The 27,523-nt window shown below is 41.4% G+C and overlaps 1 protein-coding gene across 1 annotated transcript in view; it reads right to left on the bottom strand.

Annotated features, from left to right (window-relative positions):
• LOC139265961 (ephrin type-A receptor 4) overlaps nt 1-12,594 on the bottom strand; it is a 120,015-nt gene extending 107,421 nt beyond the window's left edge. Inside the window, exons 1-3 of the mRNA XM_070883599.1 lie at nt 12,405-12,594; nt 10,339-10,406; nt 5,760-6,423 (exon numbers count right to left, since the gene is read on the bottom strand). Coding sequence (XP_070739700.1) covers nt 5,760-6,423; nt 10,339-10,406; nt 12,405-12,594 — 922 coding nt within the window. The remainder of the gene's footprint in view (nt 1-5,759; nt 6,424-10,338; nt 10,407-12,404) is intronic.
• Nucleotides 12,595-27,523: the final 14,929 nt, after the last annotated feature.

Below are 27,523 nucleotides of genomic sequence, written 5' to 3'. Positions count from 1 at the left end.
GAAGTGGTTTCTGACAACTCACTCTCAAGAAGCTGGAACAGACAAAGATGGATCCTGCTCTAGGCACACTGTACTAGGTGCAGGAAGAGGAGGAGCAATAGCAGCAGCAGTCCTCAACATGCAGGAGCAGCTGCACTTGGACCCTTCCAAAAGGCAGCAGGTGAGGGCACCAGTTTGCAGAAGGCCTTACCCAACCAATAGGGTCTACAGGTCAAGGGTCACCTTTCACAACCTGTCTGAAGAGCAGTGCCAATGGAGGTTGCACTTGTCCAATCAGATAGTGTCTGACCTCTGCAGCCTCTTACAGCAAGACCTGCTGCATGGTGGACCAGGTGGCCATGCAATAGCAGTGGCTGTCAAGATTACCACTGCTCTTAATTCTTATACCTCAGACTCCTTACAGGCAGCTACAGGGGACATCTCAAGGATCTTGCAGTCAGCAGAGGCGAGCCAGTATATTTCCTTTCCAGTGAATGACAATAGTCACAATGAGAGGGCCATGGGATTCATAGCAATGGCACACTTCCCAAGAGTGTAGGGTGCAGATAAGAAATGCCATGTGAGATAATTCTGTTCATACTAGAGGTGGACCCCTCCGCATTTTCAGACATTGTACTCAGTGTGCCTATTGTAAAGACAAGTGGAGATATGTGCGTGACTTGTGCATTTAGTAGAGAAGCTGAGAAGGGAATGAAGCAAGATGCTAGGAGAATAGTGTTGTGTTGAGTGGGAAGTGAGTGGCTTGAATGTGAATTAAGGAAGCAGTGCCAAGAGGAGGTGCAGGTTCTGCAATTAAGGGCAAGTGAGAAGAGCATGTCATTAATGGAAACAGTGAAGGCAGCAAGCAGCGGGTGAGAGTACATTAGGAGAGGTGGTAAGAGTGTGCCATTTCGGTTGGTGGTGAGGGGAGTAATGCAGGTGTGACGATTGGTCTGAATGGTCGAGGAGGGAGGAGAGGGATTATGAACAGGGGCAATGCAAGAGATTGGGAAGGGAGAAGGTGTTTGGACTATTCCTGATCTACTGAGATCATTAAATCCAGCCCTGTTTCCAGATCCTCAGGGTGATTCCCCTGCTTCTAACTTCCTCTGCCATCTCCAATCAGGCAATCCTGGTTGATGCTGTTGGACCTTTGGACTGTTACACTGGAAGCTTTGGACTGGATATCCAACTTAGATATTGACATTTGATTTGCTTTGCTACTATCATATGAAAGAAGAAGCAGCTGTTATACATTCTCTTGCCACTTTGTGGAAATGGCACGTCCCACCTTGCCCTTGCTGCTGCGTGTAACACATCCAGGGAGGTATCAGAAAACCTGGGAGCAAACTTACTCCTCTTTGCTGCCATCTCCAAGAAGCAGAAACTGGATTGTACAAGTCAGTAACAGGGCTTGCATTGAATGAATGCAACCTCCCTTTATGAGGTGGATTCCCCCTTTAAATAGTGGTCCAGGATTCCTGGCAGAATAGGTGAGCTCACGGCCTGCTGCTAACACAATCATCCAACCTGCCCTCCAATCAACGGTAAATGTGTCCCAGCCGCTTTAATGTCCTGTCCTCGCGAGCTTTCAGAATTCTGGGTGCCCCCCCTCCCAATCGTGTCCCGAGTTAAAATCGACCCCAATGTGTCTATATACAGATAGTCTCCAAGTTGCATTCATCTTCTGTGTGAGTGTTTTAGCCACAATTTGCAAAGCTCCTTTCCTTTGTGAGGTAGGAAATGGGATGTATTATTTTGCATAATACGGTGTAAGAAATGACGACGCTGATACATACAAGAGAAAGCTGGCTGGCCAGTTGACAATGTTCATTCATCAGAATAGATGAATGGGGGAGAATGTCAGTATGATGATGACATTGAGAAAGATCATGTTGATCTTTCAGCATTGATTGACAGTAAAACACAAGTGTTCTACATGTGAATCCCACGTACTGAGTTCAGAAGGATGTTTTTCAGCTTACAGCATTTTAAAATTGCAGTCAGTCACTGCATTAGCTTGGTTATGAAATCTGACATACGTCTTGAATCCTGAACCGCCATCACTTGGTAAATACAGGCAGTTTCAATGAGCAAAAATTCTATTTATTTTTACCCCAAATTTACATTAATAATATAAGTAAAGTCTACTCTCTTCTGATAATTTACTAAGCACAATTAAGAATATTTAATTTACACATTAAAAAGTGATTATATTCTGCATGGTCATCTCTTAAATCTAAGTGGTAGGCAGAGATGTTGAATTGTTTATAAAATAGTATTTCTAAATGTTTCAAAAGCATGTTTTAAAGAGACAGAAATGTGCAAGTCCCTTTAAAGAAAATAACACAATTATGAAAAAGCAATTTGCAGCTTCACCTACATATCAGCAAATGTGTCCAGTGAGTAGCTGAGGCACAGAAGAGAAAGGCAGACCTTGAGAGCTGCAACTTATTTTCAGCATAAGATCGAACACAAGTTATACGTGATCATTTCAAAAGCTGCAAACATGACTTTTTAAATGCAAACAAAATGATTTGCTGAAGAATGCCCCTTTAAGAATGTTCGAATATTCAATTGAAAACTGCATTTATTGTCTTTTTGTGTAAGTGCTGCTTACAAAACCTGTTCGCCATCGATTACTCATTCCCTAATTCAACCATAATTGTACGTTATTGTACACTGGTACCATTCTATCGCTGCTCAGAAATGATGCAGACCCACATTTGTGACTTGCGCAATTTCATTTTAGATGATTTAAAGTTGCTAACATGTCAAAACAAGTAGTAAACATGCTCTCAAAGAACAAGTTTATTTTACTCAAGGTTATAAAGCCTAGCTCTCCCTCAGTAAAGGACAAATACCGTATCAATATTACAACATTATTTTTTTTTCTTTGGACTAATAAAACCCACACAATGCAGCATCATAATTAAGAGATTTCCTTCAACCTGACGGTTATCTAAATGGGGCAATAATTAAAGAGGAATTAATGGGGAGTTTCTGAACTGGCTCCACAATAAATCATGTAGAATTCTGCTCTGTAAATTGCATTGCAACACCACGAGTTGACTTCCAGGGAATGTTTGTGTTGCAACAAATGCTAAAGTTGTGACATTTCAAAATGTAATTTTTGAGTTATTTTCTTAGCTTTTGTTAAAAAAAATATTGCTTAGTTTTCCATAATATGTGATCAGTGACACAATGATATCACTGGACTCTCTTCTATTTGCTGTCGTACAAGCAGTCTGTCAGACATCATTGCCCCTTTCATATGAACTTGCAGGTGGCACAGACAATACCCGTCTGTCACTTTGAAACCTCAGATACGTCCCTTCCAATCTTTCAATTCTTTCAAGTATTAACACATTCTGCTAAGGTGACAACTGGAAGAGGAAATGTAATTCTGTCCTATGTGGTCCCAGGCCCCAGCAGATGACCAGCGTTGGTGACTGCAATAACAATAAGCACCCACCACTGCTGGTTGCCAGGCCTTTGTCACACCATGAGATCTTAATCAATCTAAAGCTGACCCCCAATGACAGGAGGAAGATGGATGAGGAAGTAAGTGACCCTTGACCCCTGCTCCATAATTGCTCCCTCAGAGTTCTCCTATGCAAAAACAATAGGGGCAGTTCCTATTCACAAAGACTCCAACGCAGTCAGTGTTATTTGAATCAAACGGGGGGGGGTGGGGGGCGGGGGTAAAGCGGGGGTGGGGGGTGGGGATCCTGATTCCATACTGTGACACCTTGTCAGTTCTGTCACAGCAAAGGTGGATTTTTACATTTGCAAAAGACGATAATCTATTTACTTTATTAAAAAAATAAACTTCAGATTCAAGATGGAAGATAAGAAAATGACCCATAGCCTTTCAGGAATGTGCATTGTTATTTGACTACACTTAACCTAGCTGACTTTTCTTGACCAAACGAATGCAGCCGCAGTGCTTTAAAAGTGATTTCAATATGAATAAAGTCATAAAATATTGAATAATGCCCCAAGTGTCACTTCTCAATAAAACTTATTTTACTTGTTTTTTTTTTGTTTAGTAAAAACTGGAATGAATGTTCTGAAAATAGGGGGAAATTTATCACTAGATCACCAAACGAAACACACTATTTTGATCCATCCTTTACAAATGATAACGTGGTTACAAAAAAAATGGATCAAATGACTAATTCTGGTTGTGCTGTAGCTGCGCCAAGAATTACGAGTGATCTGGACTTGGTCACTCACTGAGGCTTTTGGTTATACTCAAGGATTTATTAGGAGGCTGTCCTACCATCAGTCTAAGGCTCTTTTTGGAACAATGCAATGTAATTAGCTGTACCAAACTTGGACACAGAGCTAAAAAAAGAGAAAAAAACTGTTATTGTGCCATTAATCAAGACAACCCAATGAGGACCCATTTTGTTACATATCTTGAACTCTTGAGTACCCTTGGTATGACCATACCAGACAGATAACATAAAGGCAATACATATTTAAAAGATAGCTTACATTTCTTTTTTCACACTGAAAATGCAGAGAAATTAGCATAATACTACCTTTGGGAAAGGGGAACGTAGAAATGTTTAACGGCAATAAGTACATAAGAAAATATAGTACTTCTAATTAACACTGTTAAACTAATGCAACAGACGCTTTGTGATTTTATGGTTTGCCAGCTGCTTAAAATGTAATTTTACCATATACACAAATGAATTATGCTCTGCCCAAGACTGTTATGTTATGTTTCTTATGTTAGCAGTTCACAATCAAAAAAAAATCTCCAACGATTCCTAAAATTAGATTATTTCCAGTAAAATTGTGTTTCATGCCATTTCTTATCGATTTTCGGGTCACATCCTGTATGTTTTTTATTTAGCAGAAACCAAATTACTTCCTGCTGAATTGAGTGTAAAATTTTTCCCAATTTAAAGCCTCTATTAAAACTGAATCAATACCATGTTTACTTTATTGCTTCCAATGGGAAGTCACTTTGGTTTTACACTTGCCTTTAGACACATTAACTACAATGAAAACTCAACAGGAAAGTTGCAGCAATGGTTCCTTACCAACTTATTATTACTTCAGTATACCAAGTTGATTTTGAGGGACTTTAAACAGCATTCTACCTTGACTGCAATCTAACACCGAGGATATTGTGGCAATTTGAAAATAAATCACTTGTAAAGCTTTGCTGTTCTAGTTTTAGTTTTGCAATTGCTTCAGCTTAACAAAGGTATAGAGGGACTAAACAAGCATTGTAAGATGTGTCCTTTTGAATGGTGCAGTGTTGGGGCAGTAGACAATATGACATCATCATGACCAGTGAAGTGTTGTTTACAAACAATACAGGGTTACATCAAGGAATTGGATGCAGGCCCCATGACATTATCATTGGCATTGAAATAGGTATTCAATCCAAGTTCTAAATATTAATTATGTTGGGGTGTACTATATTAATTTATAAGACAATTGATGCAGGTTTGACTTAGATTCCTTTGTGAATGATGACATGTAATTTTTAAAATCACTAATTTTTGACATGGGCAAATGAAGTCCTCAAAATTAATTGTAAACAAGACATTTGCTTTCCGTACTTTTGCCTGTTCTGTTATGCTAGAAACACCACCTGGATCTGACAGAATTGTTAATCACATTGATGTGTCCTATAATGTTCCACTGGACCGGCTAATTATCCCTGTTTACACCATATTGTGCCATCACTAATTAAATTATGTACGTATAAAGCCTAAATGGAATTAGTCCAAATACACAGTATTGTATCCTACCTTGGCACTCTCCATTCTCTTCTTCATAGCCAGTGTTGCACAGGCAGTTGCCAATGGGCACCAGCCATTCTCCGTCCGCACCACAATACATTTTTGGCTCATCTTTCTCCTCAGAGTTGTTCACACAGGAACCACGCACTTCCACAAGGGATGAGGTGTCAGCACCTGTGATGGTGTCAGGAAACTGTGCCAAGTTGTGTACTGTCAGTGGGCACTTCTTGTAGAAAACACGGACAGATACCAAGGCAATGCAGGCACCTACATCTTGGAATGCCAAGTAGAAGCCTTTCTTAGTCAGGGGCCCTACATCCCGGACCTCAGTATTCAGCTTCATCACCCGGTCACCAATGTCCACTTGTGTAAAACTCTCATCAGCTGCAATGGTGTCAATCTTTATGTACCGGTTTTCTGAGATATACCACTCATTATCATTATTTGACTCAAAATAAAACAGATTAAAGGTCTCTTTGCATGTTCCCATGACACCTGGCAGACTGTTGCAGTCCCTAAGGGTAAATTTAATCTCTATGTAAACTCTCTGGGCTCCCTCACGAGGGATCCAATCAGTCCGTAGCCAGTTATTCTGATTTGCCGCCATCACATTGCAGACCTGGTAGGTACGGATCGGAGTATTCTTCTCATCCATGATACTCACTTCCTCCCACTGTTAAATAAAACAGACATCTTTTACTTCCATGTGTACATATTATTGTGGAATGCGGTTTAACTTCATTGATTAATATAAAATGTAAGTTTTTGAAGGAATGTCTACAGCAAGGAAGTGCACTTATCTGCATCCCCCAAGGCTTGTCTAATTCTGTTTAGTGTATATGCAGTAAAGATGGATGATAAGTGGTGTTGGTTGAAGTGAGCATTTTAACAACTACATGCATTTGTATAGTGCCTTTAATGAAGTAAACATCCCAAGATGCTTCATGAAGGCAAGGCAGATGCCAAATAGCAATAAAACATTCAGGGAAATGACTGATGGTCAAAGAGATAGGCTTTCAGAAGGCTCTTGAAGATGGAGAGAGAAATAATGGCCCAGGATTTAAAGGATCTATCGTAAGTGCTGTGAATGACCCCGCAAATTTCCGCATGCGATGCACATGTGCAAAAACCCGGAACTTGCGATCTGTCAACTTTCTCCTTGACAGATCATCGGTATCTGCTGTAAATTCACTTTCGATGGCGCAGAGTTGGGCTATTGCTGCTGCCCAGCGAATACCCACCAAACCCTTATGCCTGGTAAAAGCAGGCGTAAGGCCTTCTTTTACCAGCATGAGGGTTAAAATAAATGTTAAAATAAAATGTTTGAAATGATTTAAACATTCAATTACATTTAAAATTAGTTTGTTATTTTTGTGCCATTTAAAAATGCTTATTTATTTTTCAAAAAATTTAATTTTTATTAAAATGTTTAATTAAATGGTACTTTAATTAATTTTGAAGCTGTGATCATTTATTTTTATTTCAGTGCTGTGAAATTGTATTTGTAGGTGATTTCTATTATGCTTATGGGGATTCTGTATTTAAATGGTATATCCATAAGCATAATGGGACTCCCCCCTTTGTCGTTGGTTGGCCTGGCCCATGTGATCCCAGGGATGCTTGCGAACTGCATGCGCCCCTGTGATATGTGGGCCTTTATGCAGGCATATGCCTGCAGGTCTTGGCGTGGACCTTTATGCAGGCGTATGCCTACAGGCGCAGGACCGCAACAGTCCGAAGCTCCGGAGACCCAAGGTATGTGTGGAGTTTTTTTGCGATTTGGAGGCGTACAGGCGGCAAGCCTCACACCGATATTTCCAGGCCAATAATGCAGAGGGATTAGGGAGTGAGTTCCTGAGGGCCAAGTGACTGGTGCAGCAGAAATAAGGGGGGGGAATGTGTGAGAAGCCGGAGTTGGAACTGCAGAGGATGTGAATTGAGGCATACTGCAGGAGGCTGCAGAAGTAGGGTGGGACAAGGCTGGGATGGATTTGGGGAACAGTGAGCCAATGGCACAAACAGGGGTGAGGGGGTACAGGATGCAAACAGATGAGTTGGAATTTATGGTGGATGGAGCCAATCTACCTTTTGGATGTTGTACTGAACCCTGTAAAAATTGGATCCTAAGCTAGTTATAAATGTATAAAGTCAAATCCAGCAATGTATTTTTTTTAATTGCCTTATTATTCAACAGGATATACACGTTCACATTCAAAATCACTCCACACATATTTATTTTAAATGGGAAAATATGAGTTCTTTGTGTAGCGTCGAGTGAAGGAGGGAGTTCGACCGTATTTAACTGTAGGCTGAGTAAAACCTTTCACTCCACATTTGTTACTGTGGCTGGTTACGTTTAATTAAAGAAAGTGGAGACCGGGAGCTGCACCTGCTATCTTCCCAGCACATAAATCCTCATGTCAGGCCCATAATATCTCGGTCATTACCTTGACTTGCTTGGGAATTAATAAAGATTCAATGACCACCGCGTCATTCTGAACTCCCGGGAGATCGGGGTCCGGGGTTTAATTTATCCGCGCAAACCTTTGCTAGTGACTAAAAGATAAAGTCGAATTCTAAGCTGGCTTTAAATGAAGTTCCACGCTAGGGCTGTGTCTCTGCCCTGGGCCACTGCCTCCATCAACTGCTGTGACTGCATGTAGGGAATTCAAGTCACTGTGCTGCTTCGCCGTCCCCTATTAATTCACTTTAAGCACTGTCATTTTTTTAAACAAAAGGTACATTTATAATTCCAAACAGTATGTTGTTTATTGTCAATCCCGCCTAGCAATGTACACCCTGTCGGTGTTTATTGTTGCAAATTATGTGAGAATGTTATTCGAGCTTATATTTCAAAACAAATGCAAGTGCAGGCTCGTTCCCTGCGTACCACATTGTAATAAAACCTGCACCAGGAGGAAGAAAATAAATGCTTCAAGTGCACTTTTTGCGGCGGAGAAGCAAGGGGCTGTTTAATTTTTCACAACGGTTTATAAATAGAACTCTAGTGCATGTTATGAAAGCAACTAATCTTTCAATTAAATGGAAAGCGTTCCAACATTAAACTCCGTTTTGTAAATAAGAGTCTTCCTCGTCGCCAGATATCGCCCTGGACAGGTTTAATTGAATGACCCGCCAATCAAACCCGAACCCTGACTCTTGGTATCAATTCACTCAAGACTCCCATCATTTACACACTCCACCTCAGGTCCCTGCGGGCCGCTTGTGGATGGGATGAGAAACCTCTGTCTCTGCAATCCGTGACCTTTGAGGGGAAGCCTGCCTGGTCGCCACTGAGGTGAAGCTGCTGTGCCCCCCCCCCCCCCCCCGCAAAAAAAATGGTCAGTGAATGGGGGACCCTCACGGACAATGGGTGTTGGATGTGCATACTCTCCACTCTGTCAGCGAGCGGTCAATCAATCTGTACCCCGGGAAATGGCCAATGCACACAGTGCACAGGAGATATCAATCCCAAATTTAGCTCACACCAGCCATCCAATCCCGATCAAACTTTCCCTCAATCTTTACTATTTCGTGAATCTATATAAATTCGAATTAAATTACTCAGTAATGTAATTCCCATTGTAGATGCAAGGCATCCAGTGTACGTGTATGTTTAGTTTGGTATAACATTGACTGACGAACCTTCATTATATTTCTACTTCAAAAGATATACCGGGCAACGACCTAGATGCAAACAGTTGTTTAATACATGTCTTCATTATATTTTGTTTTATGTTGAAGGGAAATTGGAAAGAAAATAAGTCGATTTTTAGGCGCCAGGAGCAGGCAGTTGATTGCAGAGACGCCAGGTCTTGCTTAAAGTTGCAATTGCAGGTTAGCGGCCTTGGGAAGATGCCCTGTCACTGGCAAGGAATCTCCGCCGCGCGTTTCCTGGTGTTTTGACATCTTTCACTTATCTGGAAATTGAGACTGTGATCCCTCCCGCTGCACCAGGCTCCGATTGCATCTCCAACAGCACTTCAGCTTTTCCCGTTAATCCTCAAAAAACAGCCACTTTGCTGACCTCTCTCTCAGATCTTGCTCCTCGGCCCGGCCGCGTCCCGAGGGATGGTTGTATTCCTGTCTGGGAATGGAATCCCTCTCCACCCTCACCTAACGCCAGGCTGGCCAGACACCTTCTGCTAATTGCAATCCTTACTAAATCCTTCACTAAACTGTGGAAATAGCAACTGGGTATCTTCTGTCTGTGAAAGGACTTTCCCTGGGTGTTCTGGCAGTTTCAATAATCTAACCATTGCACCTTGTACTCTGACACCGCCCCGAGTTTCTGCACAATAGCTCCCCACATTTGTTGCTCTTGACAGCTAAAGTGGCTTTTTCAATCATGTGACCGCTAAAAATGATCTTATCCGTTTTCTACTTAACTATCTCCCCTTTACCCCTGCCCTTTCGGTGTCCAATTCTGCTGGCTGGTGTTTTCCGATGGGAGTATATAGTTTCCCCTCACAAAGAGCAATTCAGTTCATGGGAGCCGTGCGGAAACCTGACCTTCCCGCCGCAATCTGCTGAAAATGCCCCCATTAGCTGAGAATCGGATAGTGATAGTTCAAGTTTGAATACTCACTCCGTTTTCGGAAGGGAAGGCCTCCCACCCCAGCTCGCCTTGGACAGACCGGGAATCCAAAATAATCACTGTTGGGAGGAAAGACAGCCCATTAGGAGGGAAAAGTGCAGCAGTTATAGAAAGGCTCTCCCTGAACTTGCCCCTATGTGTAAAATGTCACTCTAACTGCATATTTCCAGCTTGCTTCAGCCAGCACTGCTTAATTGTCACTAAATCGTGCAAAGCATTTCAAAAGAAATGAAAGCAGCAAACTAATGCTCTGCATTGTACTATTGGAAGTCGGTTTTATCGACGCTGTTTAATATCATGTCTGGTTACTGGAGTGGGACATGAATCGACTGATATTGGTGGAGATATATTTACATTATATTTGAAATGTAATTGAATTGAAATTCCCAGTAATTACTACACTGGCTATAAACTCGGGACTTCCGATTGTATAGCAGTGTTCAGCAAGATTGAGGGCGAATAATCCGTAAAATCTGCGCGATTGGAGGGATTAATACTTTTTATATGAATGAAAGCAAAATAATATGACGGGCAGTCCCAGCTTTATTGGTTTATTTTAGTGGCAATGCGGGAGCTGCAGAGACACGAGATGGAGCGGCGTCAGTGCTGTCTGCAGTGCACATACACACATGCAGCATTCGCCTCAACACTCAGCCAGGTAAAGAGCACAGCACTCGCCTCCATTGGGCAGGAGATGGGGAGAGGAAGAGCAGCGCTTTTGCCTTCAAAGCTTCTCTGCGAAAGATCACCTCAGTTCGCTTTAAACAAAAACCGAATTGTGTAGACATTGTTGTCGGTGGTGGTGGGGGTGACTCGCTGGGATTCTGCTCCAAGCCAGCAGTGTTTTTACAAGGGTTCAACGGGCTTTGAATGTTATCCGCGATGGTTATCAGGTTGTGTTAGAGAGCCCGAAACACACTAATAAATCTTATTTAAGGATTTGTTGGAAAGTGCCCACAAACTTCTGGTGAGTGGCATCTCACTCCGATTTACAGGGGAGATCAGTCACTGAGTGCCAGGCACTTTCTTTCCCCTCTGCACTAAAGGCGTGTTGCGAATTGCACGCCAGATCCATTTGGATGAATCTAACGTGGATTACACTGTGGGAGGACAATAAGGTCTCAATCGCAGGCTCAGAGAGGAGAAAATACGTGGTTTGAATGTTAACAAGCGCCGGCACAAACCTGGCTGCCAGCAGCGTACAACTTGTGCCTTTTGTACCCATTCTCGCAATTAAAGCACTTTCCTTCAATTTAACCTGGGTTGTCTACAACCACCCAACGTTATGGGTTTGAAAAAAGTGCATTTTTTTAAGTAAATTAAAATCATTCTCATTCAGATTACAATCTGAACCTGACCCAGTTCCAATGCTACAATACAATGCTCAACTGACACTCTGTGTTTCTCATGCCGCCGAAACTTGCATTCTTTATTTAAAGAGCCGGTAAAGATCTCCGCTGTTTGTTATCATAGCTTTGGCCGGCCAGTGTTCAATGTGTTCACTGCGGTAACTAAAGGCATCTTTTAAAGACATCCGCACCATTGCAGCCGGCACGGCTGTGAGCTGTAATTGTCACACACACACTGTGGGAACCAACCGGCTATTTGGGGCAGTCCCTGCTGATTCACAGCCTGTTGGCAGAGATGGGAGCACCCTCACAATTCGGCCCATCGCCCGCTGAGGGGGTTGGAAACACTTTGTGTAACGCCTAAAACGCAAGTCAGTCGAATTGGCCGGATTCGCGAGCCCGTGGTAGGGAAGTGCCTTTCTAAACACAAGTTTGTTAGCGATACTTGGAAACAAGGTGAGGTAACGAAGGGTGAGGAGCAGATCCGGCCGGTGAACATGCCGCGAGCAGGTCCGAATCGACTTTAACACCCAGACTTTAACATCTGCCTGTTACTTTCTCACTGATCCTGTCCAACCTTTCACCAGCGGATCCGATCGCACTTTGGGTCTAGTTAGGGTGTAAATCCGTGCCCCACGGTACAAGTTCCATATCCCAAGTTCTGCTCCTTCACTCCGGGAGACACATACGCTTCCATCGCAAACTTACCTTGGTTGGGCGGATGGACTTTGGAATTATAAAATGCTGCAACAATCCCGAGAAGCAGAGCGCAGGCGGTTAACTGTACAGTCCAGGCCATTCTGTTCTTGTTATAACCCTGCCGAGTGGAGCTTCGCTTTAGATTGCTCTTTCCCGGTGGAATAGTGGCTGGACTTTGGGAGCTGCGGCTTGTAGACATTGACGAGGGGCGGTACCAGCGCCTGACGTCAGGCGTCAATCAAAGGCATCCAGTCAAAACACTACCATTGGAGTCTAATCCATCCCCCCTCCATAACCTTCCCAGTCTCAATCTCGCTGTCTGTTGCAATGATCAGTCCTTGCCCTGAAGTCAAACATTAACCAACAAAGTCAGAACCGTCCCAGTAACACACACACACACGACAGACTGCGGGAAACCTGACAAGTAGTTTTGCTGGAGAGCCTCGCAAGTGTCACATCCAACACGGCCACGCCAGGCTGTGTGGCCACATCACTCCAGAGTCTCTGCGCTGTGCCTGCCCGTTATGTATTATAAAAAATCTCCCAGATCTTTCTGGGAAACCAGGGGTTCAGACGTAGTATTGCAAATGGTTTGAAAGGGCAGATTTTGGCCACTTGTTAAAGTAGGACCTGGCAAATATCAGGATTGGGGTCTGTCGAATCGCACGATTACATTTCTCACCTTTTCAAGTTTGAACCTACCTGCGTCAATGACTTGTGCTTTTATTTACTCACCATAAACCAACGGATCACAGTTAAACGCAGCAAAACGTTCAAATAGTTCCACGACACAAAACATCAAAGGTGTTTAGCAATCCTAGCGACACCGAATGACCAGAGCGCGGCCCTGGTCTAACCTCAGGTACTCAGCAGCTCAGCACATTCAGACATTTTTATTCAAACTGGCTATATTAACTGACGAGGATTACTGCATTCATCGCCGGCCTGTCAGGCAAGGCCCTGACGCTTTTATTCCTTCAGTTGTACCATATAAATATTTCAGTAAACTCTGTGTTATTGTGGCATCTGAATACCAACAATGGACTCCCCTCATGATACAAGAACTGTACAATATGGTTACTGCCATCCTGACATGACTGTGGGATCAGAGACCCAGAACACAGTGCCATGCTGGCGATACTGTGGGAATATCTTGTTTATTTGATTGGGAGCTGGGACTAGAAAAACAGCTTTCGAAACGCGCCCGGTGCAGTATACTAGCCTTCCGAGTAACTTTTCAGAAGTTGTAACAAGAATTTATTAAACTCGGGTCCAGGCGGCTGGATCTAACACCTCTTTCTCATCTCACTCCGGCCTGTCTTCTCAAGTTGTTTTCTCGCACCTTTTTCCATCTATGTGACGACTGATTTCGGGCCGCTGAATACTGATCGGTCTCAGCTTTGCTGGAACCAGAGGACGCGCAGGTTTTATCGCCTTACAACTGACCCGCCAGCGCCATCCAGTGGAATCGTTAGGGTGATTCGTGTTCAATACATTGCGGGGATCTCTGGAGAACGTGTATGATTTAAAGTCAAGTCCCAACGCCCTACGACAGGATTACTTTAGATTCATCTGTAAGCAAAAGTCTGTGGATGGCAGTTTGACTTTATACAGGAGTGTGAAGACACCGAAACAAAACGTTGAACAACTATTCACTGACAGGATGCAAATGAGTGCTGTAACAATACAAACATTAAACCTCACCACTTTCTACTTAGCATTGTCTAATTATTTGCGGGGTTCATTTTAATTTATTTACGAGTTAAATTACTGCCAATGTATTTGAAGTAAGCCGAGTTTCTTGCCTATGTCAAGAGCTAGCTTGACAAGCTGCAGAAAATAAAAACAACGTGATGTTATCATTATAGAAATGTTATTCTAATTTAATACTGGAAGTAGTCAGCTCCTATGTAAAATATGTACTATTTACATGGGCTGTATTCCGAGGGATTGATCGGAGCTAAGTGCAAATAAAGATTTTGCAGCAAGCTATGTGTTGGGAATAGTACTGGCTGTGTGGCATAATTGACTAATCCAAACAAGTAAACTGCGAATAAATTAAGTAGCCAGTTTTAAAATATAGTATCTCTTGCCACTTAAAGTTACTATCTGAATCTATCTATGTCAATTTGACTGATTTAGTAGCATTCCTGCTTCCGAGTCTGAAGGTTTTGGGTTTAAGAACTAACTTGGAAATTAAAGCCTAAAATCTGGGTTGACAGTCCAAAGGATTGTTGGATTAGCTGAGGTGAAAGTTTAAATTGAGGCCCTCGCTGCTGCTTCAGGTGGCTGTTAAAGATCCCATGCCAATATTGAAAGAAGAGTAGGGAAGTGACCAGGTCAACATTCCCCCCTCAGCCAACACCCCTTATCCAACACCACAGAAAAACAGATTTATTGCGCATTTTGGGATCCTGTTGTGCACAATATGGCTGCTTAGCAGTCAATGGAATTAAAAGTAATTAATTGATTGTGATGTTCTTTGGAATATTTCTAAGAAAGAAAAAAGAAAGACTTGGACTTATATAGTGCCTTTCACGACCACCTGACATCTCAAAGCGCTTTACAGCCAATGAAGTACTTTTGGAGTGTAGTCACTGTTGTAATGTAGGAAGAAATGTGATAATGGACTGCATACATGCCAGACTTTCTTTACTGGTTTGTTCAAGCAAATTCTGTTGCTAAAATTGTATCCAAATTACCACAGAATTGTAATTGCTGCTGTAGTTGGACACCTCCATTTTATTTATTTGAATATCGCTGAAATTAGATATGACAGATCTTGGGCATTAGTGTGAGGGGATTGATTGAAGATTATCAGGGAGCTAGATGAATTTTTATATTGCCATGCTGCTCAAGATACTGCAAGACTAGTTAAGAGTAGTGGTGATGCATCTTTTAAAAATTCTTCTTTCAGTTACTCTTCTAAATGTTGCTAATGTTCTCCTACTCACATCTTTACATCTCGCCAGCAGATCTGTGCTGTCAGCCAATGACAGGCACCAGCCCAGCGGGAGGCTTTGTGTATGCGCAGGCCTCCCCCAGGCCCATTCCTGAATATGGATGAAAAGAGAAGAGACACAGAAGTGTTTGCCTCGATATGCAATCTCACAAACTCCAAAGTGTCAAAGCAGTCACTTTATTCATTCCATGTTGTGCCAACGTGGCTATTTTACCACCTACACACTTTGACCCTGTTGTGATTTCTTCCCCAAATACTTTCCAATGCTTAATGAATGCAAGTACAGTTGTCCCATTACACAATAGTTGTAATGTCGTCAGATTTGCTGGTGAAAAGTTAGTTCCACTTCGAGACTGTTACAGCTTCCCCTTGTGGTGTAAAAGATTTTTTTAAAATAAATGACATAATCACTACAGGGTTAACCAATTAGTTTTTGAAAATATTTAGCCTGTTATAAATTTGTATAATGCAGAAACAATACCATTGTTATTCAGCTGTATTTATAAATGATTAATGATAAAAGCTTCACACTTGTAACAAGTTCCCAACACAAAAGAAAACATAGAACTGCTAATAACTAAATCAAAATCAAAAGGCATGATTTTCTTTGGGGTCAACTTTCAATTCTGCTTCCGCCTCCCCCGCCCCCGCCACCAAAAACAAAACATGCATTGGGTTTTTAAAAATAAAAATACTGGAATCTTTTTTAACTGCTTGGTATTTTTTTGAACCAAACTACATGAAGAACTGGTAAATTTATTGCATTTACTTCTTAATGACCTTCCAACGATGCTGTACTAAAACATGTCCATGCAAAATTGCTTTTAGTAAAATTATTTTTTCAATCAACTTACTGGTAAATTGTGATAAGATAGGAGTTAATTCATATTTAGCAGGTCCATTTATAAAAATATGAAAGGATGGAATCAGAAAAGATTACTTGACCAACTATTCCCAATTCTTACATAGATCATGTACAATTTGTCCTACTGTGGACTCTATCCAAAGAATTTAATCTCCCTAATATGATCAGTTAAATAACCTAAAATAATTTATTGCTGTAAAGTTTGTTTATGCTATTGGAATGGATACAACAGTCAACAAATCACATCATTTGTTGGAAAAGGAGCATTTCTGGAATCTGAAAACAATGATGAACTAATCATATGATTTTAAAAACATCTAAAGTTACACGTCTAAAGTTTGTAAATAAATAATACAAAAGCAAGCTTTTGCTATTGTGTTAATAGAATTTACATAAGGACTATGTTTAAGTGAGTGGAGCCTTGCTGGATCTGAGACCTCACAAAATATAATCTGGACGGATGATCAGGATCTTGGGACTTTGATATATCTCAGCTGGGTGCTTTGGTAAATTTGCTACTGTGGATATTTCAATTTGAATCAACAGTCTATGGCAACTTCTATGTCTCACTATTTGAAAATATGCCTTTAGGTGACTTCATGTGTAACTGCCAGGGCCTTTAATCATGTATGCCTCCATTCATGCACTGTAGGGCAATTGTTTCAGAATTTTTTCCTCTTAATTTACTGTAGCCCCCTCCATCTGCCCCATATCCACAATAATCTTTCAAATCATTCAAACATATAATTATTCTGAGATGTTGAAAGATCTTTCTCTCTTTCTCTCTTTCCCTCACGTCCTTACTCCCATGGCCCAAATTTAGCCTTGGAAATAGTATCTTGAAAGTTTTCTTTATATTTACATTTCTGGATATAATTTCCCAAATTAATTTTGCAAATTCAAATTCTGAAGAACTTGAGGCATGTAATGGTGTTTTTTTTCTGCACAAAGTACCCTTTACACACATTATTATATGGATGTTTGTTTTAAACATAGCTTGTTAACATAAAGCAGTACCAATTTTTTAAATATGTACTACTTCAGATTTATTTTTCTATATCTTTCTATATTTGCCAAATCATAGATCAAATGGTAGGTACAGATATTTTAGTACAGTTGTGTCAAGAAAGCATGTTAAATAGGCAGTGAATTTCTCACCCACACACTGAATGTAAGTGACACTAATACCAACATTTCCAAAGTGTTGTACATTACTAAATGTTGAAACAAAACATACAAACATATTGCGTTGATAATAAAGACAAGAGGGTAAAATGGTGCCATCTTTCGTGTTTTGACAATCTAAAGATAAATGTGACAAAAACGTTTTTTAGTGAATGGAGTTTTTGTTCAATTCAGTTATGCCCATAATCTACATCAGGCAGTCTATTAATTTGAAAAAAAGTGCATTAAGGAATAGAAACCATATGTAGGTTTGTTTGGTAAAGCAACACAGATAAGTTTGACATGCCAATTTGTTATTTCAGATAATCAGCTTGACATGTCTCCAGGAAAAAAATGAAGCTTTATTTATTTTTGATTCGTTACATTTTAGCTCTTTATGTTTTGCAATCACACTAAACCACTCCACAATATATGATGACATTGTAAACAACACAAGTAAAATATAAGTGTCTTCTTAGACATTTTAAGTTTAATATAGTACCTTTAAAATAACAACCTGGAGTATTGCCACTTTAGAAAGTGGCCTAACTTAGCAGGCCTCTGCAGTTTTTCTTTCTTTGTCTCCAGCAGGATTTTTGAAACCAAACCAAAATATTAAAAATCTTTCACTTATTTCACTTTAATTTCTGATTATTTCGTCCTGACTCTGTCCTCCTTCATCTCCCGGCTATATTCCTATGATTCCCAGGTGTTTAGTCAAATAACCAACACACAACAGCTGCTGCTACTCCTACCACCAGCACAGCTTTTAGATTCAAACTAATCACTTTTATGTTAAGTCAAAAAATTACTAAAATTTCCAAAATATATCCAATTTAAAAAAATCTTGTATTAAATCCATAGTTGGAAGTTTTAAAGTCAATTATTTTCCAAACTGTTTGAAATTACTACAGTCAAATGCTATGCAGACAGACAGAGTTAGCTTAATAGGTAGTTTATTCTGATTTGCAAATAGCCAGGAACAACTGTGTGAACAGGACCCAAGTGTTTGCCAAGTATATATTCAAAAAATTATGTTAGGCATGTATGATAATGACAAGAATAGCCTAACAATTGGGCCATAAGTTTGAGTGTAGTGGGACATGGAAATGTCACACTAGCACAGTAGTGGCTATTCTTCTGAGGTTGGGGTTGGTATACATTGCTAGGGCAGAGCAGGGAAAGTTTTACACTGCATGCTATTACTAAGTGCTTGATGCTGATATTGTTGGTGATACACTTAAAACTTATTTCCTCTGGGCTGAGCACATGAAATTCAGAAAATGTGAAAAATTTACTTTTTTAAGGAATTTGTTTTCACAGCGCTTTTAAAAGAAAGTGCAGAGCACCAACTTTAAATGAGGGTTTTCACAATTCTTCAGGGTTCTGTTTAGAATTGGGAATTCATTATATTTTGACATCACAGCAGATATATTTCTGCTATTTGATGCAATCTGTGCAGGTTGTTATCCTAATCTTAAATGATTTTTCAGATGGTCACAGGTCAGTTAGAATATTTTGCTCAGTGACTAGAGAATGTTGAGGAAATTTACAAATATTAATTTTGCACTTCACTGTAAATGCTGGAACTGAGCTCACAGTTGGCATATACAGTGTCTGATGCTAGACCACACCAAAATGTTCACCATTCACATTTGAAGTTCTGTATGATTTATTGTTAAACTGTACTGCATGCATCTATTCACTACTTGTTCCACAGTTAAACCAGTTACAAGTACTGAGCAATCAGTGGTGGGTTGTTTTTGAAACTGATAAAATTGACGAGCAGTCTGTTGGAAAAGAGCGACTGATGCTTTAAGGACAAAATGTCAGATAAAGAGCTTATTCAATTTAGAATCTGTGATAGAAACATGGGACTCCAAAATTAGAGCAGAAAACGGATGAATCTGCACTCACAAAACGTAGCCTGAAATAATAGTGATCCACTTTGTGGTATTGGCACAGAACAAAAGCACAATTCCCAGTATATTATTATCCATCTGGTTCTTGTCCATGTTTCTTTATGGAGCCACTCAACATTAAACATTTCTTTTCACTTTGGAGGATGGGAAATTTTTAGTCCATTGACTTGTCTGTGATCACAGCATCAAGAGTCTCTTGATTTGCAAATAAGAAGTGGAATCAAATATAATACAGTTATTTTTCTTTTCCTGGATTTCAAAAATACATCTCTACAATATGTTAAAACAGAACCATTCAAGCTCTGTTTTTTGTTGCACTAACAAAGCACACAAACACATTCTGATGTGGGTGACAGTCAAATAGTATGGTAGCATAATTGCCTTGAATGTTCTTGGTTTGCAATGCAGATTTCTTGGACTATTTTGGTGCGAAGTATTTCGTGAAAGTTGTCACAGTTGCGTTGTCCTTGAAAAAAAGTAAGAAATAAAAACTTTAGTCAAAGAGAAAAGCTTCAAGCAAATTTGTGGAAAATGCATATTATGCCAGTTGCTGAGTTTTTTGGCGTTCTATTGTACTTACGATTCATCTGTATTGTTGCAAGATTGTTGCTCCGTTGAAATAATCCCTACATAATTGTGGGACTGTGCAACATCTGGTGGATCCAGCATCTTCCTTACAAATGACTGTCAACGTTGGTCAAAAGATAAACGTGCTCAAGCACGTAAGGCTGCGCAATTATAAAGATCGTGTTAGGAGGCGCAAGAAAAAGCAGCAATGCCTAGTTGCATGGGCCAATGGAAGTGAACTTTGCTTAATATCAGGGGTGCACTACATAAAGCAAAGGTACCCTGGGGATTGACACGCTGCGGGTGATGCTGACATCTGGGATATCTTGTCGCATCAGCGCTGTTGTGTTTCATCATTTGTGTCACTGTCCTGATTGATTACTTTCAGTCCTTCACTATTATATTATATCTGAGAAATTCTCTTCTTCCCCCACCTTTTTTGTTTCACTTGTGTCTGTGTTGCAGATGGCATCAACCCACACATCTGCATTGTTTGCAAACCACATAGCATGCCACAAGGCTGCTAGTCAGCCTCCATGCTCCCATTGGTGCCGGCAAGATTCCTAATATCCTTAAACTTTTCTGTCATTCAAATTAGCACACACAATGTGAAAGTACAGAATTAGAGTAACTGAGTTACCCAAAATCGATTTTGTGACGTGTTTAGTATTGGAGAGTTTTTAATTTTCTTTTCCTTTTGGATCAATGTTCCTCTTGCAGACCGCTGTTAACAAATTTCTGTCTTGCAACACTAGTTCCTCAAATACGTGGAACCACGTAGCCTAATGTTACAGCAGCAGGGTAACTATGACTATAAGCCAAATCGCTTAGAAGTAGTGACTGCATCCAAAAAAGATGAAACGTCTTTAAAACCAAATTCATTACAAATGTGTTTTTGGGGTAAGTCTGCTGCTTTAATTACATATGTTAAATGCAGGGGATAAATTTCTGGAGCATAATGGCTTTTAAGCTCTGTCTTGTAATACTTGAAAATGATGAATCAGTAAAACCACACCAAATCTTACTTTTCTTACCAATAGTAATTATACTAAGTGAAAGATTTCACTTATGGTGCTGCAGCACCAACATTCTGCCTTCACTAAAAGATAGTTCACATTCCGTTTGATGCATTGTTTACTTGAATCCTTGTATCTTTATAATGTGGACAAATTAGTGTTTCTAGCATGTTTTAGACATGAAAACAAGGTTTGAGATAAAATAATGGAGGAAAATTGGATGATATCATGCTTCTCAGCAAAACAGATACATAACATTCTGCCCTTTTTAATTAAAACAAAGAAAACAATAAGAATTTCAAAAGCAGATTTATGGTAACAAGGGATGTGCTTGGCAATATCTACCTCCTGAAGATTAAACACAGAGTACAAACTAAATGAACAGGCAGAGTCAATATGCAGTGGTTTAAGAAATGTCACTATACTTCAAAGTTTAATTGAATTGGAATTGAAGGGCAGCAGTCACAGGAGACAGAACAAAAATTATGTGTGTCTATCCTTGATTCTATTTGGTATTGATTTGTTCAGATTGTGATTTGAATGTGAAATCTTAGAGTGATGTTGTGGTACTGTAAATACTGCTTTGTCCTTTGGAAACGGCAGGAAAAAAAGTCAGTCTAAAATCATCTGGGTCCCAGTTATTAACCCTACTATTCGAGGTCTGAAGGTGCTTTCACATCAAAAGACTGTCATTGCATGGGTCTCATGCATTCGACAGCACTCCTAAACGTAAATGATCTTACCTACCTTGGTGTGGTGGCTGTGGAGATGCACGTTCTTTTGGATCATGATACAAAAAAACATCCTGACACAAACATGCTGGTGCATGGCACTGGCTAAACATCATGGGGGTAATGTACTGACGTGGATAGAGAACTGGTTGGCAGACAGGAAGCAGAGAGTCGGGATAAATGGGTACTTTTCAGAATGGTAGGCAGTGACTAGTGGGGCGCCGCAGGGCTCAGTGCTGGGACCCCAGCTATTTACAATATACATTAATAATTTAGATGAAGGAATTGAGTGCAATATCTCTAAGTTTGCAGATGACACTAAACTGGGTGGCGTTGTGAGCTACGAGGAGGATGCTAAGAGGCTGCAGGGTGACTTGAACAGGTTAGGTGAGTGGGCAAATGCATGGCAGATGCAGTATAATGTGGATAAATGTGAGGGTATCCACTTTGAGGGCAAAAACACAAAGGCGGAATATTATCTGACGAGACCTGGGTGTCGTGGTACATCAGTCATTGAAAGTTGGCATGCAGGTACAGCAGGCGGTGAAGAAGGCAAATGGTATGTTGGCCTTCATAGCTAGGTGTTTTGAGTATAGGAGCAGGGAGGTCTGACTGCAGTTGTACAGGGCCTTGGTGAGGCCTCACCTCGAATATTGTGTTCAGTTTTGGTCTCCTAATCTGAGGAAGGACGCTCTTGCTATTGAAGGAGTGCAGCAAAGGTTCACCAGACTGATTCCAGGAATGGCAGGACTGACATATGAGGAGATACTGGATCGACTGGGCCTGTATTCACTGGAGTTTAGAAGGATGAGAGGGGATCTCAACGAAACATATAACATTCTGACAGGACTGGACAGGTTAGATGCAGGAAGAATGCTCCCGATGTTGGGGAAGTCCAGAACCAGGGGACACAGTCTAAGGATAAGGGGTAAGCCATTTCGCACTGATATGAGGAGAAACTTCTTCACTCAGAGAGTTGTTAACCTATGGAATTCCCTACCGCAGAGAGTTGTTGATGCCAGTTCGTTGGATATATCCAAGAGGGAGTTAGATGTGGCCCTTATGGCTAAAGGGATCAAGGGGTATGGAGAGAAAGCAGGAATGGGTTACTGAAGTTGCATGATCAGCCATGATCTTATTGAATGGCAGTGCAGGCTCGAAGGGCCAAATGGCCTACTCCTGCATCTATTTTCTATGTTTCTATGGTAATTGCTGATTGGATTCTGATTTGGAAACCTTTTTAATAAAAAGTTAAATATTAACAAAGTGATTACACTGTCAATATTATGGAAAATATAGTGATTCTGGACACTCCACGCATCCACGAATAGGACAATCTGTCCATGTACTGACAGCCCATGTACCCACCTGATCTTCAGGAGACTGGCAGAAAATTACAAATCTAGAAAGGGATGAGTATGCGGGGTATCGGTTTATCAAGATCCAAATGGCACCAAACTATAGTGTAAAAAGATTTATTTTAAGTGCTGAATGTTGGAGCAAGCAACGCTTGTGTTTTTCATGTTGGCATCAGTACTGAGTTCCTTGTCTCACCCTGTCTCTGTGAGGTGGCACTGAATGGAGGCCAGGCACTTCCCCAGGATGAGCAACTCTTGTACAGATCACAGTAGCCAATTCAGAGTAACATTTTTCGAGGCTAGGAATAGGCTACCCAACCAAGTAGTGTGTTATCCATGGAGATGAGAGGAGAACATGGGAAGTAGTGGGAAAATAAGATGTATTAAAAATATTTTGCTTCCTCTGCATAAGGCATTGTCTAATGCTGCAATATGGTACCTTGGACATTGGCACCGCTCCAGTACCCCATCCAGTGGCCATTCTTTAAGTGTCAGCCATCACTCAATGGATAGCTCTCTTCCCTCTGAATCAGAAGGTTGTGGGTTCAGGCCCCACTCCATGAAACTTGAGCACTAAAATCTAACACTCCAGTGCAGTACTGAAGGGGAGTGGTGCACTGTCGGAGGTGCCGTCTTTCAGATGAGACGTTAAACTCAGGTGGACCTAAAACATCTCGTGACTCTATTTTGAAGAACAGCAGGGGAATTATCCCTGGTGTCCCAGCCAATATTTATCCCTCAATCAACATAACAAAAACAGATTAACTGGTCATTATCACATTGCTATTTGTGGGAGCTTGCTGTGCACAAATTGGCTGCTGCATTTCTGACATCACAACAGTGCCTACACTTCAAAAGTGCTTCATGGCTGCGAAGTGCTTTGGGATATCCTGAGGTTGTGAAAGGTGCTATATACATGCAAGTCTTTCTTTCTATTATGGTACTTGGGCATATTTGTGAACCTATTCAATCATAGCCAAGACTAATCTTGTCCTCATCTAACATTCACAGACACACACTTTCCAGCCACTGCATAGTGATCAAGAACAGAAAATTTAGCTGAGTGTTCCCTCCCTTACTCAGGTGCAGTGCCTACTGTGGGGCTCCTATTACAAACTCAGCTGAGGTTGCCTAGCTCAGCACAGACCAGGGATTGAGCCTGGGACTATTCTTATCTGTATGGCTCTGCTACTCACTGAGTAAACTGGATGAGACCTTTGGTGAATTGCAAGAAAATAATTTCCTTATTACAATATGGCCACCACTGTGGGCCAGTTGATATAGGGGGAAGTGTTCCTATTTCCTGCCACCCAGTTTTCTTCTTTTTTGGGATGATGCAAAATTAAGCTAATTATGCAGGACAAATTGGGGTGAAATTCCCCTGTTGTGTGCCTCCCGTTAGCACCTCCAGGGGCGCAAACCTGTTTTTGTCTAGGACGTGAGGGGGTAGGGGGGAGGCTCGGCCACGGCACCCACCGGCCTGATGGCCCAGTGGAGGCCATCAGAGGCCCTGCAGAGTTCGCAGCGTCCCTCTCCTTTAACGGAAGGGGATGGGCATTGAAACGCATTAGTGCTACATGGAGAGGCCGCATGGCACTGCCGATCCCGCCTGAGTAGTGACCTAGATACTGCCCCGACAGGAAGTGGAACGCACGACATTGCGCTCCACTTCCTGTGAGGGGTGGTAACCGCAATTTAGTGGCAGGACGTCCGCGATGGGAGCAGAGGAATTTCTCCCCCTTATGTGAAAGTGATTTGTTTCAGTTTGTTTATTTTCTTCTGTTTATCTCCCCTATTCATTCTACATGATGTGCCATGCCTGTCCAAGGCGGCAAGCAAATAATCTGTTACCAGTCTCCACTGATTCTCCTCTACATCAGCTGCTGGAGGGTGTGTGCAAGAGTCCCGAGCCTATCTGATTTCCATTAATCCCTGTGAGAAGGTGCCTAACCTCCATTTAGCTCCTTCCTAAAACACTGCAGCTAGGATTGGAAAACTAAACGTGTAAGGAATTGCAAGTTAGTACCTGCATTCGACTGCTCCTCGCACAAGACAGTGGAGCTCCAACACTCTGTGTTACTTTGCTTCAAACAAAGCAGGATTTCAAGAGAATATGTCAGACGATTTCTTTTTAGAGTCAGAATGAAAAGCACCTGTCCCCGTTGAGTTAGGCATCACACAGCAGATTCAATGTGAGTGCGTTTTCTGGGTAAAATAACATTGTAATTGTGGTTCAAATATTTCATAATACATAATTCATACATTGAAATACATAATTCATTGGGGAAATTTCCATCTATAAATATTTAGGAGGAAAGCACATGGCCGTAAAGGCACTCCCAGTGAAATTTTAACTGTTGCACCTGTTGGCATCCTCAGGGTCTGTGTGTACAGATACTATGGGTACTACAAGGTGCTACGGGTGCAAGGCCTGGGATTCCCTCATCTTTACACACCACCAATATGGCTTTCTTAAACTCATTGGTAAGCTGGTATGGGGAAGATAGTGTAATTACCTCTTTGTTTGCCATCTGTGAGCTTTTCTCAGCTCTGGACGAACTCTGCAAGCAGATAGAATTAGCCTCACTTGACTCTTCTTTGTGTGTGGAGGTTTTATCATGTAATAAAAACCTTGCAATTTAGTTTTGACCCAAGGTTACTTTAAAAATTAAAGCCTTTTGCAAAACTAGTAATGGTTGTACTGCTGAATTTCTCTATGTGTTTATTATCTCCCGTTCAGAATGGCAACAGTGACAGATAGCAATCTACACTCTGCATGCACCATCTTTGTTTATATGCCAACTATTGATTTGCAGCCTTCAGTGGTCCATACAAAGATCATATTTTAGGTCATGCATGTAAATCCAAACTGTTTATCCTTTTGTTTACATTTATAGATCCAAATGGATTTAGAAAGAAATTATATTTGTCCCTTTAGGCTTCATTCTGTGTCTGTCAAAATGGCCGATTGTATGACACAACAATATGAATATAATTGGAAATGCTGCATTCCCTGGATAGGGGAAAGTAGCCAGAATGCCCTACAGAGACAAATCGATATGAACATACAAAATTCACAGGCAGGAAAAGACCAGCTGGTCCATCTAAACTGCCCCACACCATGATGGCTGGAGAATGATAACTAGATACTTCCTTACCCCCATCTCCTCCCGCCCGCCCCCCCCCCCCCACCTCCCAACTCCCACCTCAGCTGTATAATCTTCTGGGGGAGAACAAAAAATCAGAGAAATACTTTTGCAAAACTCCTTTCCAACCCCCTTAGTGATCGAAGCCTACCCAGGAGATACAAAGTATGCAAATTTATTTCCAATATTGCATTAGTGATAGAAACAGAGAAAAGAGGTGCAGGAGTAGGCCATTCGGCCCTTCGAGCCTGCACCACCATTCAATAAGATCATGGCTGATCATTCACCTCAGTGCCCCTTTCCTGCTTTCTCTCCATACCTCTTGATCCTTTTAGCCGTAAGGGCCATAGCTAACTCCCTCTTGAATATATCCAATGAATTGGCATTAACAACTCTCTGCGGTAGGGAATTCCACAGGTTAACAACTCTCTGAGTGAAGAAGTTTCTCCTCATCTCAGTCCTAAATGGCTTACCCCTTATCCTTAGACTGTGTCCTCTGGTTCTGGACTTCCCCAACACCGGGAACATTCTTCCTGCATATAACCTGTCCAGTCCCGTCAGAATTTTATATGTTTCTATGAGATCCCCTCTCATCCTTCTAAACTCCAATGAATACAGGCCCAGTCGATCCAGTCTCTCTTCATATGTCAGTCCTGCCATCCCAGGAATCAGTCTGGTGAACCTTCGCTGTATTTGCTGTACTCCCTCAATAGCAAGAATGTCCTTCCTCAGATTAGGAGACCAAAACTGAACACAATATTCCAGGTGAGGCCTCACCAAGGCCCTGTACAACTACAGTAAGACCTCCCCGCTCCTATACTCAAATCCCCTAGCTATGAAGGCCAACATACCATTTGCCTTCTTCACCGCCTGCTGTACTTGCATACCAACTTTCAATGACTGATGTACCATGACACCCAGGTCTCGTTGCACCTCCCCTTTTCCTAATCTGCCGCCATTCAGATAATATTCTGCCTTCGTGTTTTTGCCACCAAAGTGGATAACCTCACATTTATCCACATTATACTGCATCTGCCATGCGTTTGCCCACTCACTTTACCTGTCCAAGTCACCCTGCGGCCTTTTAACGTCCTCCTCACAGCTCACACCACCACCCAGCTTAGTGTCATCTGCAAACTTGGAGATATTACACTCAATTCCCTCATCCAAATTATTAATGTATATTGTAAATAGCTGGGGTCCCAGCACTGAGCCCTGCGGCACCCCACTAGTCACTGCCTGCCATTCTGAAAAGGACCCGTTTATCCCGACTCTCTGCTTCCTGTCTGCCAACCAGTTCTCTATCCACATCAGTACATTACCCCCAATACCATGTGCTTTAATTTTGCACACCAATCTCTTGTGTGGGACCTTGTCAAAAGTCTTTTGAAAGTCCA

Source organism: Pristiophorus japonicus, chromosome 6, assembly GCF_044704955.1.
Source record: "Pristiophorus japonicus isolate sPriJap1 chromosome 6, sPriJap1.hap1, whole genome shotgun sequence".
Lineage (NCBI taxonomy): Eukaryota > Metazoa > Chordata > Chondrichthyes > Pristiophoridae > Pristiophorus > Pristiophorus japonicus.
This window is presented reverse-complemented; position numbering and strand designations above follow the sequence as displayed.